Source organism: Daphnia pulex, chromosome 12 (genome assembly GCF_021134715.1).
Source record: "Daphnia pulex isolate KAP4 chromosome 12, ASM2113471v1".
Lineage (NCBI taxonomy): Eukaryota > Metazoa > Arthropoda > Branchiopoda > Diplostraca > Daphniidae > Daphnia > Daphnia pulex.
Window position 1 is genome coordinate 3,276,439 of NC_060028.1, and position 16,099 is coordinate 3,292,537.

A 16,099-nucleotide genomic window follows, 5' to 3' on the forward strand; every position below is an offset into this window, starting at 1 on the left:
TACTCTTACTGTCGCACCTATTGCATCGCTGAACAACTCCGAAAATTTGTTCCCGTAATAAAAGTGTTTTAAACGTAGTACTTTGGCGGGGCTTTGTTGTTTTTTTCTGCCCCCTAGTGCTCATTTTGATCTCTACATGCTGTTGGCCCACGCTAGATTGTGTTGCTCACTAACGCAAAACACTTCGGCAAATATGCAAAGTTATGGCCTAAAATATCGGTTTTATTTTCTAATCGAATGTCCCCTTTGGGAAAAAACGAATAATTGCGATAGAAGGATTATTTAGCTATCGAATGAAACCTAGGTGGCAATTGTCTGTGCTACAATGTCATGAAGACATTGTTGGAAAAAAACTATTTTTCCAATCGGCGGCTGTGTTAAAAACGGCAACACACAAGCAGTAGCGTAAGTGTGAACATGAAATATTCAAGTGATAGAATTAATTGCATCGCGCAAAAAAAAAATGACTGACTATGTCTATGCGTTTTCCAGAAGAACATGATCCGTTTCAGCGAAACACGATGAATTGACATAAGCAAAGTAAGAGCAGTCGGCATAACTACGTGCGCACAGATTATTATTCAGAAAAAGTAGGCATGTCACAGTTAATGCCTAAAGAACTATGCCACACGGTGGGCCTGGATGCGCGAATACGTTTCACGGAGCGGGCTCTGTGAAGCAATGATTCTGGCGTCCATAAAATGAATGCACTGTAACCGCCTAGCCACGCAGTGCCCATCTCCTGAACACAGGTTCCATTCATGTCAACACATCGGATACAACAATCCCCGGGGATAGAGAGGATGTTCATTTGAAAGGGTAATCAGGGCGAACCTATAGGCTATAGCTCACCAGTCTTAAGCGATAATAGTCAGTTAAGCGCGAATTTTTTTAAATACTTTGACAGTCCTATAACTATACAGTTACGCGCCTACTATGTTGTTAAAACATGGCGGAATTGCTAGTGATTTTGGCCCGAAAAGGGCGAGGGACCTTGCGGGTTGCTGCCCGACATTAGCAAATGAAGGTAACCAATAACACTTTGGGCAAAAAATTAAAAAAACTTTGAATTAGTAGTAGACGAAACCAAGCCAAGAATAATGCTGGTAAAAGAGATGTTTTAAACCAACCAACAGCCTGACAACCGTGCGGCTGTTACAAATAATGGAAAAATGAAATGGAAATGTTTACCAACGCGGGCCATTCAGTAACGAATGGTAGCCGTTCCAGAAGTAAGATACGCACTATGAACGCAACTAATTTATATCTGAGAAATTTAAGACGACAGAATTACAACGATTAGTCCTTGTAGTGGAGTGTGAGCAAATGACGGGTCATTCGACTGCTGTAATAATTGAACTTGCAAAATGCTATGGGACGAAAATGGTTAAAAAAAGCATTTGCACAGTGCAATGAAATAATCGTGCCGGTTACTAACCAATCACGCAAGCAGAACATCAACCCTATATTACCAACTGTTGGTCTACAGCCTTTGCAGGGCGTTCAACAGCGCACTCCGTCCAGTCTATATACTAAATTTACACAACGTAGCAAGTTTCTATATGGAAAATAAGAATATACACAAAGTATTTCCACACCGCTGCTTACCAATTAATTAACCCTTCCCGGACCTACCCAAGGTCGGTGGAAAATGTTGATTTACAATATAAGAAGAAGCAAAATCTACCGACTCGTATGCTTTATGCTGACCAACACAAAAAATTCGCCTTGTTTATTCAAACACGTTAGCGATTCCTAACATAGAGCTCATACTGCGCTGCTATGAGCTACCAATGATTAGGGACACCGCTTTTAAGGCCATTACACTTTAAAAGAAATTAAAATACTAGATTCTCAAGGTAAGTTCAGAGATACCATGAAAGAAATGACAGTATATAGTTTCCTTGTGGACAATGTGCTCGAAATGCCACAGCACGATAAAAAAAACATCCCATGAAAACAACTACCACCAAAAAACATTGAGGCAAAAGAAAGGAACACAAAAAATTAAACAACAGACAGCACATGGCAAATCGAGAAATACCGCACTGAATTATCCGTGACGCATCAACACACAAATACGAAAAGGATCAAGTGTTTATACCCAAAGCAAGCCCCACCGCAAGGCGAGTCTCGTCTTGCGGTTACATTGCACAAAACGTCGCTCTGCCATGGTTGAGATACTCTTATGCAGAATGGCTACTTTTTGTCGCTTTCGAAATCTAGGAAAATCAAACAAAAGATGCGTCGGCGCTGGCACATCTTTTCCATTAGAACAGTAAATTGGGAGATTTGCCTTCACCAATGTTGTCATCGTAAGGAACATTGCATTTTTTCCCGCGGGCCGGACTCGAGAAGTGGCTAGGTGTAGTCGAGTGATTACATCCATCCAATTGGGTAGCGCTGCCATCGACAAAGGCAAGCCTGATGGCAGCTAATTTCTCTTGTCGAATGATCGTCGACAGCATAGATGGTAAATCTAAATGTAACATGATCAAACGGTTATCAAAATAAGTAATGTACGCATAAACACACCCAAGGTTGATATGTCTAGATAGCTCCCGGCTGTTGCTTTACAGTATACCACCTACTTGCATGGCCTACTCTATGGTTAAGGCCTGTAGACTTGTATCCACTGCCATGAAGTCGAGAGGCGTGGCCAAATTCCCTAGCCCTGTCCCTGTGAGAGCAAACAGGCGAAAAATTGAGGTTACAACTTCGCCATCTGGTGTTTTAAGATGTAAATTTCGTTGTAAACTAAATAACAAATTGTTAGATGCCACGAAATGCGTTTTTCCTACTAATTTCAACAGCAGATGTTGAGTAAAACGACTAAATAGGGTAAAAAGGACATTTGCATAATTTCAGCAAAATTTTTCGAATAAATTATTCCGTGAAACACAACCTTTGTTGTAAACTACAAATTAAAAAGATACTTCCCGACCGAGAATTGAACGCCGTGCCGTGGTGTGGTGGCTGATATCGCTCTCCATACGTCTACCATTGTTATGTAAAGCCCGTAGAAAAACTTATTATATCTAGCTACCTAACCATTCTAACGAGATTAGCAGTATTGAACGCCAGATGGCGAAGTTGTACCCTCCATTTTTCGTCTGATTGGCTCTTGCCCGGGGAAAGGATAGAGAATTTGGCAGATCCTCTCGCCTTCATGGGACATGATTCAAGTTTACAGGCCTTAACCATTAAGTAGGCCATGATACTTGTTACCTTTTAAGAGTTCTGAAAGCTGTTTAAGTGACCGACGTGTCAGAAAGCCGTAGTCCACAGCGCTTCGACTTTCACTTTCCAGCATGTGGGTGGCTGCCGGATTTCCACACTATTTGTACGAAGGCTCAAAAAAAAATTAAAAGTTTAGGACAGTATGCCATGCAGTCTTGTCAATGCAATAAAGATTATACAAGTTTGTTAAAGTACGATCAGCAGCTTTACGGCGTAGTAGATGACAAAAGCACCACAGTCCTGAGATCCAGAGGTCTGTGTTGGGAACTCAACGGAAATATTACGCACAGGGAGCAGCAGGTCGGCGACTTGTGGGTCGTACCGACAATGCAGCAACTTTCCTTACATGTGCGTGGACACGGTTGATCACACTCTTGTATGCCTTGTCACTCTTTGCAATGGAATCGTAAATTTTCAACGACACCCTGAAAGATGAGAGAAAAAAAAGGAGTAGAAAAACTTTTAAAAGGTAATTAATTACACAATTACTGCAGTGACTCCTGGTTGTGGGCAAGATGGAATAACAACCAATGGTTTCTTGTGCAGACGGGAATCAATATGTTGGAATAGTCCAACAAATCTTTGCAACAGACGTCTGTTTGAGGGAGCAAATTCACGCCGAGGTTTTCCCAACCATTTTTTCACGCGTAAATGTGACAGAAATTAAAACAATATTGTAGTTTGAAGTATTGTTTCTTAAATAATACGGTAATAAATAGTAACAATAACACCACATTGAGCAGCGTTATCCGGAAATGCCCAACAAAACGGTTTGCCTCACTAGATGGGTTAAACAAAGAAAAATACGGTTACTTACGCAAACAACTTGGTACAAAAATGAGATGAGCAGACAAATGCTTGCGGTAGCGTCACCAAAAAATCACGCGTCGCGACAGCTAAGAAATAATCAATGATGCTGCAATGAACAAAATAACCGAAAAACCAAAGGTTGATCAGAAAATCTGACTGCTGTCCAAAGCAATATCGGAATGGTACTTATCGTTTAACGGATATCCAGTTTCTAGCAATTGAATGTCCGACGGCGACAACCAAGTAGGCTCACTACCGTGTGCAGCTGAGTTAACGATGTCAGCCCCAAGTCTCGTCACTTTCGGTTGGCTCACGACCAGGTCGAAAAAATTCTCCAAATCCTGAGGCCCGTCGTCGACCACAACAACCCCCACGGAAGTGAGTGTGTTAATTGACTGTGAGCGTTCAGTTTTGGGTTTAGCATTCGCGTCCACCGACGAAACGTCGCGAGGCCCTTCACGAGTAGCATTGCCGCCTGCCGAAACGTGGCAAACGTCACCTGACAATCCAAACAAAATACGTTACGCAAAAAATGATTTAAGCGTACGTCAGCCCCGCCAAAGTCCGAACACACTTACCACTAATCATCGCTTGAGTTCAGCCTACGGCCACGTTACTGCATACTTTTTCGTCAACAAATGGCTGACAGGTGGGAGACGGAACAGAATGCGAATGGAACTTTGCCCGCACCACAGCGTGCGCTTCGCCGCAGACGCGACACATGCATTCGACAAACGGGATAAACCGCTTCCACTGCGGCATGCAAAATTTGATGGCCTCCGCAGTGTTTTGTCCCGCATTGACCACCATTTGGTAGGCACCGGGGAAGGTGACGACATATTTGCCGCTTTGCTGCCTGATGCAGTTGAAAGGTATGTTGTTTATCCGTATCCCCTGCGGCAAGACTACGCAAGCCTTGTGACTGGATAAACAACGGGGGAAAAATGTCAATCAAAAGCCAACAAGAATAGTGGTAGTGCAGCAGTTCAATCACTCACCAATCAAATCGTGGACACTTGTCAAATGCGTCCGGATGGTGATGTTTCAGCAGTTCACGTACACGTTCGGCATACCGTGCAGGTACCCTAGTAACGTACAAGTGAAAAACAATGGTGAATTTTTATTGGCTGTAAAAGGATCTTCCCCTCCCCCCCCCCAAAAAAAACAAAGCTTAACAAAAACACTTACACGAACCAATACATGTCCGATCCGTTATGTAGGTAGATACAGCTAGACAGTTTCAAATTTTCTACGTGCAAGGCAGTGTGGCTAAGAGCCTGACCGAATATCAGCTGACTTTTATTAATGCCCGGCATAGTTGTTGTTCCACCTTTCAAATACGGTGTAAATGTTGACCGGAAATTCGGTAGACTCCTAGAACAGTTGGAAAGAAACACCCGCACATTAATAAAATAGGAATCGGTGTAACAAACTCATTAGGTGGAAGCTGTAACTCTCCACTGTTGCCATAACAAACTTTACACTATATCAACCAAGTAGTTGTGTCTTTAACTCACCATGGATGTTCAGCGTCTACAAACAGAGTTCCATTCTTGTCAATGACGTACTCTGAAAAGCGCCCTTCTTGCAACATGTCATCAAACAAGGTGAACATTCCAGCTCAACATCGTTTTTCATCATCGAACAGCCCAAAGCAAATTTTCGACAGTGAAGGTTTCACGCCCTTCGCAATGAAAGTCGTAAGTGGTGTAGACTTTACGTTTAGATTGGTATCTCTGTAAACACCTTCCACCATCCACCCTCTTCTCGTAAACTTGCAGAAGAGGAGATACGTTAGGCTCCATAGTCTGCTTCATGAGCTCGTTGTTTGACCGTTGTTTCGTGGGTGGTATTATTTTGCCGGCCCCGCAATTGTGAGAATACTTCTTGTAAACATCGCTCACATATTTTGAAAAGTCATGAAATTCCTTCGCATTGGGACGCAGTGTAACGACGTCCTCATTGCAAACGTCTACAGTATTTAAAAAAAAAAAACACTCAATAATGGGTTGTGGTTCTGCCGGGTTGTCCGGTGACTGACCGCGGTAGTGGAAAAAAATAACAGTACCCACCAATGTTTTTTAAATGCTCATATTCGCTTTTATTCTTGAACGCTTCCCACCATGTTTTTCTTTGGGGACAAACAGTGTGGTGGTTCTGGACACTTTTGCAAAACTCACCCTTGTGGTTGATGGGCGGGAGAAATCCTTTAAGTAAACCCTTCTTCTGCTTAATTTCTTTACGTAAGGCAGCTTCTTGCTTTCTGGCTTTTACCCGGTGCCTATATAGTCTGCGATGAGCATTTTTTCCTTCAAAGACGAAAAAGCAAAAAAAAAAATATTAATTCACCAGAACCTTAACTCTAAGGTAAGCACCAAAATAAACATACTAGCTCTATTCGTTGTCAACGTAGGAGAAGCGCTGTCACACGTCAAAACACCGTGACGACGACAGTCATCAAGCACACCGGCATCAACGGAGGATACCTCGACCTGCGCGTTGGCAAAATCCACGTTCTTTTTGGACGTTGTTTTCCGAGCCTCGACCAGTTGCACATCGAGTGTGGTAGATGGCAGTATAACCGAAGGGTAGGGGCCATGGGCGACGTCAACAGCAACCCGATTCGACAAAACCAGAGAAAGCGACGCACAAACGCTTTCAAAGCAAAAGGTTCTCACCCTGGACGGCGGATGCTGCCGCATCTTTTTTCGATGAACGTCTTCGGGGTTTAACTGCGGGACTGGACGTACCACCACAGTCTGCATGGGCCACAGCAGCATACGAATTTAGCATAACCAGAAAAAGCGACGCACAAAGGCCAATAGAAAAAAAATTAAACAATTAAAAACTGTTCTACAAATCATTTCAACAGAAACAAACGCTTTATAAGCAAAAGGTTTTCACCCTGATCGGCGGATGCTGCCGCGTCTTTTTTCAATTAATGTTTTCGGGGTTTAACTGCGGGACTGGACGTACCACCACAGTCTGCATGGGCCGTAGCCGCATCCGGATTCGGCAAAAATGGAGAAAACTCTGCGGTAAAAGCCATTACCATTGATATAAAGAGGAAAACAATATATCTATATATAATGGCGGAAAAGCAACTAAATTAAAATGAAAAAAATTACTGTAACCAACAATTTAACGTATTTAACTGTTCCAAAATCAAAACCAGTCAAAGAACGTTTTGCAGCTTAATACGAATTTATTACTTTATACGACCCTCTCTGCTTGTAAAGCTAAAAACGTGTTGGCATCACACAAGTGTCAGATTGGTTGCAGTCCTAAAACGAACGTAGCAAAAAAAAAATACTCTAAAACATGAAACCCAGAATACCTATGGGATGGAGACTAAACATTTCAAAGATATAAAAAGAATAGAGCGGGTAATGATGACGAACTAATTTGTAATTCGTCTATTAAAGACATCCAGATCCTGGCCGACTTCAATGGATCCGGACTGCACAACGCGCTAAAACTCATCTTCAACAAATTCGGTATGGGGCAACAAACTGTGCGTTATGTGGCACACAAAGTAATGACAAAAGTTGGCCATGCTTGCGGAGGTGTATTATTTGCCCACTCTCTCTCTCTCCCTCTCTCTCTCCAATATGTTTCCCGATTTTGACATCGTCTGCTATTCCACCCCAGAAGCCCCCCCCCCCTTGGTAAAATGAAATGGTGGGGTAAACAATTAGAAAAACAAAATGGTAAAATGAAGAAGAAGAGAGAAAAAAAGAGAGAGAGCGGTCGGCCGCCCGCCTAGAGCGGCCGGGATAACGCGCCCGTCGTGTCGCAGCGAGCCACAAGTTGGCCGTGCTTTCCAGGGGTTAATTAATTGTCCACTCTCTCTCTCTCTCTCTCTCTCTCTCCCTTTCTATCTCTCCAATATGTTGCTTATTTTCCATCGTTGTCTGTTTCACCCCAGAGGCCCGTCACCCCAGTGGAATGAAATGGGGTTAAGTATTTAAAAAAACAATTTTAAAAATGAAGAAAAAGAAAAAGCAAGAAAGAGAGCAATATGAGGCATTTACCGTTCACCGTAGGATCATCGTTGGTAGAAGTTTGGCACAATGGCCGGACACGGCCAGGCGCTCCAGAGTCATCGTGCGTTGAAGCCATTCGTCTTACGTTGGCCGGCCAAGGGTTGAGCAGCGAGGTAGAAGAATCCCAATTACTCAAAGAGTCGTGAACCACGTGGTGAGACTTAAATTCTGCACCCAAAAGGCAGACAGGTACTGTATACAAAAAAATGAAGTTAACAACAAATCCCGACTTGATGCAGAACAAAGGAAAGCGAGTAGGGCAATGGTGAGAGGTACGGGGAAAATACATGGCCAACAGTCTTCCAGCACGGCCGCCATATTGGTTGGGTTTCGTCGAACCCGAAAAAAGGGGGGAGGGAGAAGCTATGGCGTTCAAGGGGCTGCAAAAGAGGGACGGGGTTAGAAACCAAACCACGCTTTGTTATTAATTAGTAATTCGTTGAAAAATAATAATTATACTTCGATAGAGAGAACCAGTGGGGCAACAACCAACCAAAATGGAAAGAAAATCCACTTGGGGTGATTGAAAAGAAGCAAGTTTGTACCTGATAGTTTGGTCTATGTTATTTAGCCTTAGGAATATGTTATTTAGTTATTTGCCTCTGGAGTAGGTCTAGTCTAGTCTTAGTCTTTTCATATGAAGTGAGCAAATTTTGACATTCGTCGTCACCTCTAGTTTTGGGATCCATTTCGCAAGTACTTTTCGTTTACGTATTTTTTGCGATGCATAAATTTAAGGCACCCATTTTTACTTTGCGTTCACGCATTTTTCTATACCAGTGCATAATTCTCTATTCCATTTACCCCCTCCATGTTTTAATATTTAAAACAAGATTAATATTTCCTCTGTCCCCTTTTTAGTGAAACAAAATTCGTTATTTGATTTTTCTGTCACATTATCAAATAAAGTATGAAATTCATACGAATAACTGGTAAAAGTTCGGAGGTAACTGAAAAGAGGACTATCAATTCAATTCTGTTAATACGATCGAATGAAAAAGAATCATGGGAAATTTTTCAAAACTACAGAAAAAAACACTCTTCTTTTGAAAAAGGGCATTGGCTTTAGAATTTTTTAAAATCTAAATTACGGTATTACACATTACACCATTTCATCATCTGAGGTACTCAAATAAAAGGAACGGAGAATAAAATTGGATGGCGTAACCTTAAAGGCGGATTCAAGGAGGATTAGCCATTGCATTTTAGGCTTCTCGTTCCGTCAATAAACGGAACGAATTACTAGAGTTACTCTTCCAGGTTAGAAATTCAGTTTTAAGTAGTAAAGTAAACACATCATCGCTTCTGATAGAGTAAGTTAACACTCAGTTAAAAATGCCTTGCCCATCGAAGCACACTAATAAAGTGTACCCATTAAAATTGTAGGTTTGGTGGGTATCGCTTACACTTAATACAAGTTTAGTTACCCAGATACAAACAATTTTTCGTGTACCCATTGAGAAGTGTACAGCATACTTGTCATTTCTCCCTTCTTCCAATGTCATTTCTCGTGCTATTGCCTTTTGGGCATGAGAATGTTTTTTCCAATAAGTGTGTACAAGTGGGAACCTGTTACACCTCATGTTAGACAGAAAGACAACATAAGCATAATAAAGACGATACAACTTTCTTAAGGAATTATAACTAATTGGTTATACTGTACGCAAATTTTGCCGGTTGTTGCAGAGTGTTCTTCAGTCCCCTAAGAATCTGATCTCGAGTGCTTTCCATGATGCTGGATGTTTTTCCTGATTTTAGTTTTATAAGTATTATATTTTTTTAAAGTTATTATCGCCATTTGCTTAATTTTTGCTCTCGATTGAAACTGAAGTGCGTTTAACATTCTTTTTACCATGAAATTACTTTTAAGTTGGATTGTTTATCTAGTAAGCCGTTTCGAAATTTCGGGGTTTTTGCTGCAATTTTATTGCAGTTCCAGTATCCGGAATGTCTTCGTCTTCAAGGATTTGTCATTTTCAATTAAGATTACTCCATTTATTTTCAGTTTGAGACAAATATTTTGATACAGATATATCTATCATTGTGTATTAGGTTTTTGGTACGGCAGATACCAATCAATTTCTTTGATAATTAGTTGATGTTGATTTTATAATAAGCTTTATGTTTGCCGGATTTTTTTTTTTCAATTTCGTGCAGTCCAATTTATGGCAAATTTCCCTGGACACTAAAATGCCTCTCTTTGTACAGTATGTTGCAGAAAAAGCTGATAGGTGACAAAAGTGACAAAAGTGTCAGGTTTTCTTGCAAGATACTGTTCTAAAGGGAAAGGGATTTTACTTATTTAAAATGTTCAGCTGTTCAAGGCCCGTACCAAGCCCTTACAAAGCATTTCCGTGAACAGCACGGGTTTAAACTGCCGGTAAAGAAAGAAATGACGAAGTTCTCTTCGGAAAAAATGGTTGCAAACAGAAATTTAATTTATGTGCCGAATGTCGTTATCAATTGATGGAGTGTGAAAAAAATGTCCTTGATCCGGAAAGAGACACTGGCAGCAATATTCAATTTCAATACATGGTAGAAGCCGTAGACCTCGATGTTCCTAAGGCTGATTTGAACATGATTTTTAAGGAATTCAAATTCCAGATGATACTTTAAATATTGTGGGTTAAATTTGGCACAAATTTTCGGCACAAGATGATACTAAAACCGAAATAAATTTTTTTACAGAAAACTTGTTGGATACTTTTCTGCAATACGGTCTTTTGGTTAAAAAATTGTTGAGTCGTTAAAACAATTGTCTGCTACCTTTAAAAGACAAAAGTATATCACGAATATTTAAAATTTGTTTCACTAGAGTAAATTATTTACGGCATTTTAAAAATTGAATTTGGTAGTGAACAATACCAATTAGAGATCAAAATGGTGTTTTATTTACCTCAGCAAATCAAAACAAAATTTCAGTACATCGGTGTTCAACACACACTGACTTCTTTGTTTTCGAACGACGACTTTAAAAGATAGGAAATTGACTGGCAGTTATTTTCGTTCACACAGGGATGAAAACGATTACCGTTTGCATTAGGTCCCAAGTTTTCTTTAATGAAGTAGATTTGGTTAATCCGCTAGGGAGTAAAGTAAATATTCATTAAATTGGCCATTTTTGCTACCTGATTTCAAATATACCATCACCTGAGAATTCTTCTAAAAAATATTTTCCGTTTGTCATAGTTAAAACCAAACAATTAAAAGATCAAGGATTCGATTTATTTATTAAAGAATTCATAAGCATCAAATTATTAAAGAATATTGCAATCAGAAGAGGGGATGCTTGTTGACATTCCTCATTGGCCCAGTTTTCGAGTGCATGGGACAGTAGTAACTCTGTGTGCCGACACCAAGAGTGCGCATGAAATCGGTCCTTTCATGGGCCCATTAGCGACTAAACTCTGACGTTTATGTTAAATTTCAAGAGCTGACATAAGAAATCATTCCACTTCTGATAATTTTGCGTTACAAAGCAGGCGTTCAATTGATGGGCAAGTCCAATTTATGTCAACAAATTTTCTAACTGGGACCCCAGTACTTATTAAGGGGACTTGTCCATTGAATGAAAGTAGTTGTTTTCACATTGGTGAAATTTTTTTTTTACATTCCTGGAGGAGTAGACAAATTTTTGTTTAAAACTATGTATAAGGCAGTAAAATATTCATAATAAGGAATATGGACTGACTACGGATTTCATTAATCATAGATCCGAACATTTCATTATTGCTGATATGATTCTGGAAACAAACCTAGTCCAAGATTCGCTGACACAAATTTGCGAGAGTTCGGGATTTACAAATCAATTATTAATAGTTGTTTCTTCTCCTCTTTGGCACAGAAGTGGCAAGGGTGGGCTTTAAAGTTTGCCCATATTCTAAATTACGTAACTAATGTTAAACTATTGGAAACATTACGAAGTGTTGACATCATTGCTGGAGAACAACGAGTGCTATTAAACAGTCAACCAAATGAAACTGAAGTTAAAACACGGGAATCAACTGAACAGATATTTACAATATAAATTTGATTTGGTGTATGATTAAAAAATGGATAACACGAAGCTTTTATACGCAGGTTGCACAAAATTTATTGAAATTCTTAAATTTACGCAAGTAACACACTTTATTGGACCGATGTCGGCCCAATCAATTTTTTGGTTGGCAATATCAGCCAACTTATCCAACTTCTCCCCCGACTCTCAGCCGACCGTTTCAAAATTGTCAAGTTTTTATTTTGGCTTCAGATATCGGGCCGACATCTATATAGTAAACAAGTAGCGGTAAGGAAATTATATTTCGTCATTTAAGTATGTACTGGACACTGAACAGTACTTTACAATTTAAGTAGGTACTTTAGCATACTTAAATTGGGAAATTTTGGCGTAAATGCCTAAACATACGCTTACATGCAAAGCACGGTGCATGTAATGTCCTATACATTTGGTTTGTCCGTCGATATTGTTGGCTAAGCATGTATAAATATCGAGTGTTTCGTCAAATGGCTCACATCATGTTTATTTGATTCATTTTTGTGGTGTAAGTGATGGGTGGTAGGAAGCGAATTTAAGGTGATGTTTGAACATCCGTTAAAAAGTCCCAACGCCCATCGTCTAATAGTATATGATTGTTAAGGTCTTCCAATATAACTAGCATGTCTTAGTTAATCAGCATCCGACTACGACTTGGTAGACCCGGGTTCAATACCTACAGCTGCTGCAGCTCCAGCGATTGCTGCTGCTGCAGGACGTGGTCGAGCTCCCAATTAAGCTCCTGGGAATGCTGCAGCACCTGGAATTGCTGCTGCTGCAGGACGTGGTTAAGCTCATGAAGCAGCTCCTAGCAATGCTGCTGCTGCAGCTCATTCTTCATGTGAATCTATATAGTCCACCTTTTTCCACAGCAAATTGGTAAGTGTCATCATTTCAAAGAACTTCGCGCTACTTTCACGTACTCTTATTTCCTCATTCCCGTTGTGTATGAGCCAAAGTTGATTGATTACGTGAACCACAAAATATAAAACTTACCAGCTACCTCGCTCTATTTATTTAAGAAAAAAGAAGAAATGTTGTGTTTGTTTTAGTCGTTTCTCTTTGTTGCACGTAGAAACGTCAAGTCTCTGTGACGTCAAGTTGGTTTGACGGTGATGAATCGTTCGTTTCATCCCGCATCCAAATAACTCAATATAGGCGTGGTCGGCTACGGGAAACAGTTTTGGAATGACCGCCGAAGTCTAAACGGCGCGGCACGTGCAGCAATTATACTTCGTCTATTCATAGAATTAGACGTTTAGACATTTTCTGCTGAGATTCCGAGTCGAGTTATCGCTGGATTTTTCTAAATTCGCTGATTTGATTTCGACATTTTGCCACAAAATCTCGTTCCGTCGTCTTTGTTTTATTTTCGCTGGCCAGAGCAAAAGAGCCAAGACATCGGCTGCTGAGAAAGGAAGTTCTATTTCCAGCCCTCTCCTCCCTTCCCACCTTGTCGTGCAACAATCGACGACACGCGGCCACCGCCAATCGGGACCCCAACTCCTTTAGTGTTGCGCAGGCGAAACAATAACAGCCCGGCCACCGCCCAAGATAACAAACAGACAAGACGACAAGATGAGTGCCCCGTCGTTAATCAACATCCCTGTCTACCTTATCGACTAATGCGGGAAAATGAAGGATTAGACTAATCAAATGACGAGCGTGTTTACATTACAAACACAGACCACAGAATCTTGCTGTGCGGGAGGATCGGCCGTGTTCCTTCTCGGCGTGAAAGGCAATAAATAAACGCGGCGTCCGATGTCGACAATTCGAAAAAAAACAAGGTCCAATCATTCATCACTTTGCGTCCTCCTACCGTTTCTGCGCAGCGTGAAACAACCAACAGCAGTGGAGGGAGGGAAGACACTAATTTAAAAAAGTACCGATTTCCTTGTTGCCGAATTTTATTGTCTGCGCATAACGCGTCACGATTGTGGAACAGACAATTGTGTTGTTTGTGTTTGATTGGATTAATATTGACTTTGATTAATGTAAGAGTTGTAACCAGACTGCAAGTTGGATGGGATTCCAATTTCTTCCATCTCGCCTTTCCATCATCATCGACATCCGGTATGATATTCCATTAATTACTGTGCATGTGTTTTGTTTTCGTCCGTGTGATTTTGCTGCTGCAGGAGGACATGGTCGAGCTCCCGAAGCATCTCCTGGAAATGCTGCTGCTGCAGCTCCTGGAATTGCTTCTGCTGCAGGACGTGGACGAGCTCCCGAAGCAGCTCCTGTAAATGCTGCTGCTGCAGCTCCTGTATTTGCTGCTGCTACAGAACGTGATCAGGCGCCCAATGCAGCTCCTGGAATTGCTGCTGCAGGAGAACGTGGTCAAGCTCTCAATGCAGCTCCTGGAAATGCTGCAGCTCCAGGAATTGCTCCTGCTACAGGAGGACGTGGTCGAGCTCCCAATGCAGCTCCTGCAAATGCTGCAGCACCTGGAATTGCTGCTGCTGCAGGACGTGGAAGAGCTCCCAATGCAGATCCTGTAAATGCTGCTGCTGCAGCTCATTGAATAGCTGTTGCTGAAGGACGTGGTCGAGCTCTTGCTGCTGCTGCAGAACGTGCTCGAGCTCCCGCTGCAGCTCCAGGAAATGCTGCTGCTGCAGCTCCTGGAATTGCTGATCCTGCAGCTCATCTTCGTCCACGCCCTGCTGATGCTCCTCTCAGATGTCATAGAGGAGTGCTGTATGACCTCTTCAAATTTTTGAAGAAACATGTAGGGGCAGCAGCAATTACCAACAGCTTCGAAATCGAAGGTGGTTCCGGAACGACACTAACAGTACTGGTATGAATTTTAATGAATGAATAGGCTTAATTGCGATTTAACAAAGTTTAGAATCAGTACGACCACCACAAATCAATGTCTAGTTACCTATTAATTCCAGTATTGTGCCTTGGCAACGCACTCAATTATTTATCGCAGAGTTTCAGCTTCGGTTATACGATACAGTGCAAGTAAACTAATTGCAACTGCTTGTGTTGAGCTGCCCAATGTCAACAGTGATTGCAAGAAATGCTTCAATTCAATGGCTACTTTTTAAAAAATGACGCTAATCTCATCGTTGGTAAACGTGGGGACATCTTAGGCACAAGCATGACTGCATCTCGTTCCGTGACAGGTAAGAATCCAGGGATGTATCGGGCAAACTACTCATATACGCCAGCTTGTTGGGGTGTAACGCCACTCATTTTCAAATGAATGGGTTCCGGCATTCGATCGGCCTGTATAATAAAAAGATGTATTTTTGTTACGTTTAGTTTGCCCGACGTAAAATAAGAGATGTGTGTACCTGATAGGCGAAAACAATGGGGTCGTAGTCGTATCTCCTGCCTTTGTTTCGAACGTGCTTGCGTAAATAAAATTCTGTGGCAAGCCGTTTATCGATTTCCGAAATGGATTTCTTTGCGGCTGTATTTTGGATAAACGCACACGCTGGTTCAACGTTTTCTTGAGCGCTCAAAGTGGCTGCTTGTTCAACCAACTCTTTCCGTTGTGGTCTGGTGCTCCTCTGCAAGATAGCAGAAAATTCTGTCTTGAGATTGTTTGTAATCGTCAATAGCAAATGTTCTCAGCAGCGAATCAATGTCGTGCCTAAATATACACAATTTTAATATAAATTATATATACGACAACAAATTTAAACGAGGCATACCTACACTGAGACTGTGAACCGTGTGATGGAGCTGGTGTTGGAGTAGTTGTGTCAGGCTGGGATTGCATTTGTTGTGCAGGAGAGCCAGCAAGTTGTTGGGTGGTGTTGTCTGCTGCTGCTGCTGTTGCTGAATGATTTGCAATTGTGGTACTTGTTGATACATTTGTTGTAATTGCGGATGGGACAACTGCGGTTCCAAACGTGACAGGATCCTTGAAGACTACTCCCGGCTTAACATCGTGAATTTCAATGGCTAGAGTTTTGCAAAGAACTTTGACTTCAAATTTAAAATTCAGTTTCCA

General features: G+C 41.3%; 1 protein-coding gene across 1 annotated transcript; it reads left to right on the plus strand.

Annotated features, from left to right (window-relative positions):
• The first annotated feature begins 8,071 nt into the window (after positions 1 to 8,071).
• Positions 8,072 to 14,656, plus strand: LOC124209057 (nischarin-like). The gene is made up of 2 exons (XM_046606926.1): positions 8,072 to 8,209; positions 14,132 to 14,656. Exons 1-2 carry the CDS (start codon positions 8,072 to 8,074, stop codon positions 14,654 to 14,656), a joined length of 663 nt encoding a protein of 220 aa, XP_046462882.1.
• Positions 14,657 to 16,099: the final 1,443 nt, after the last annotated feature.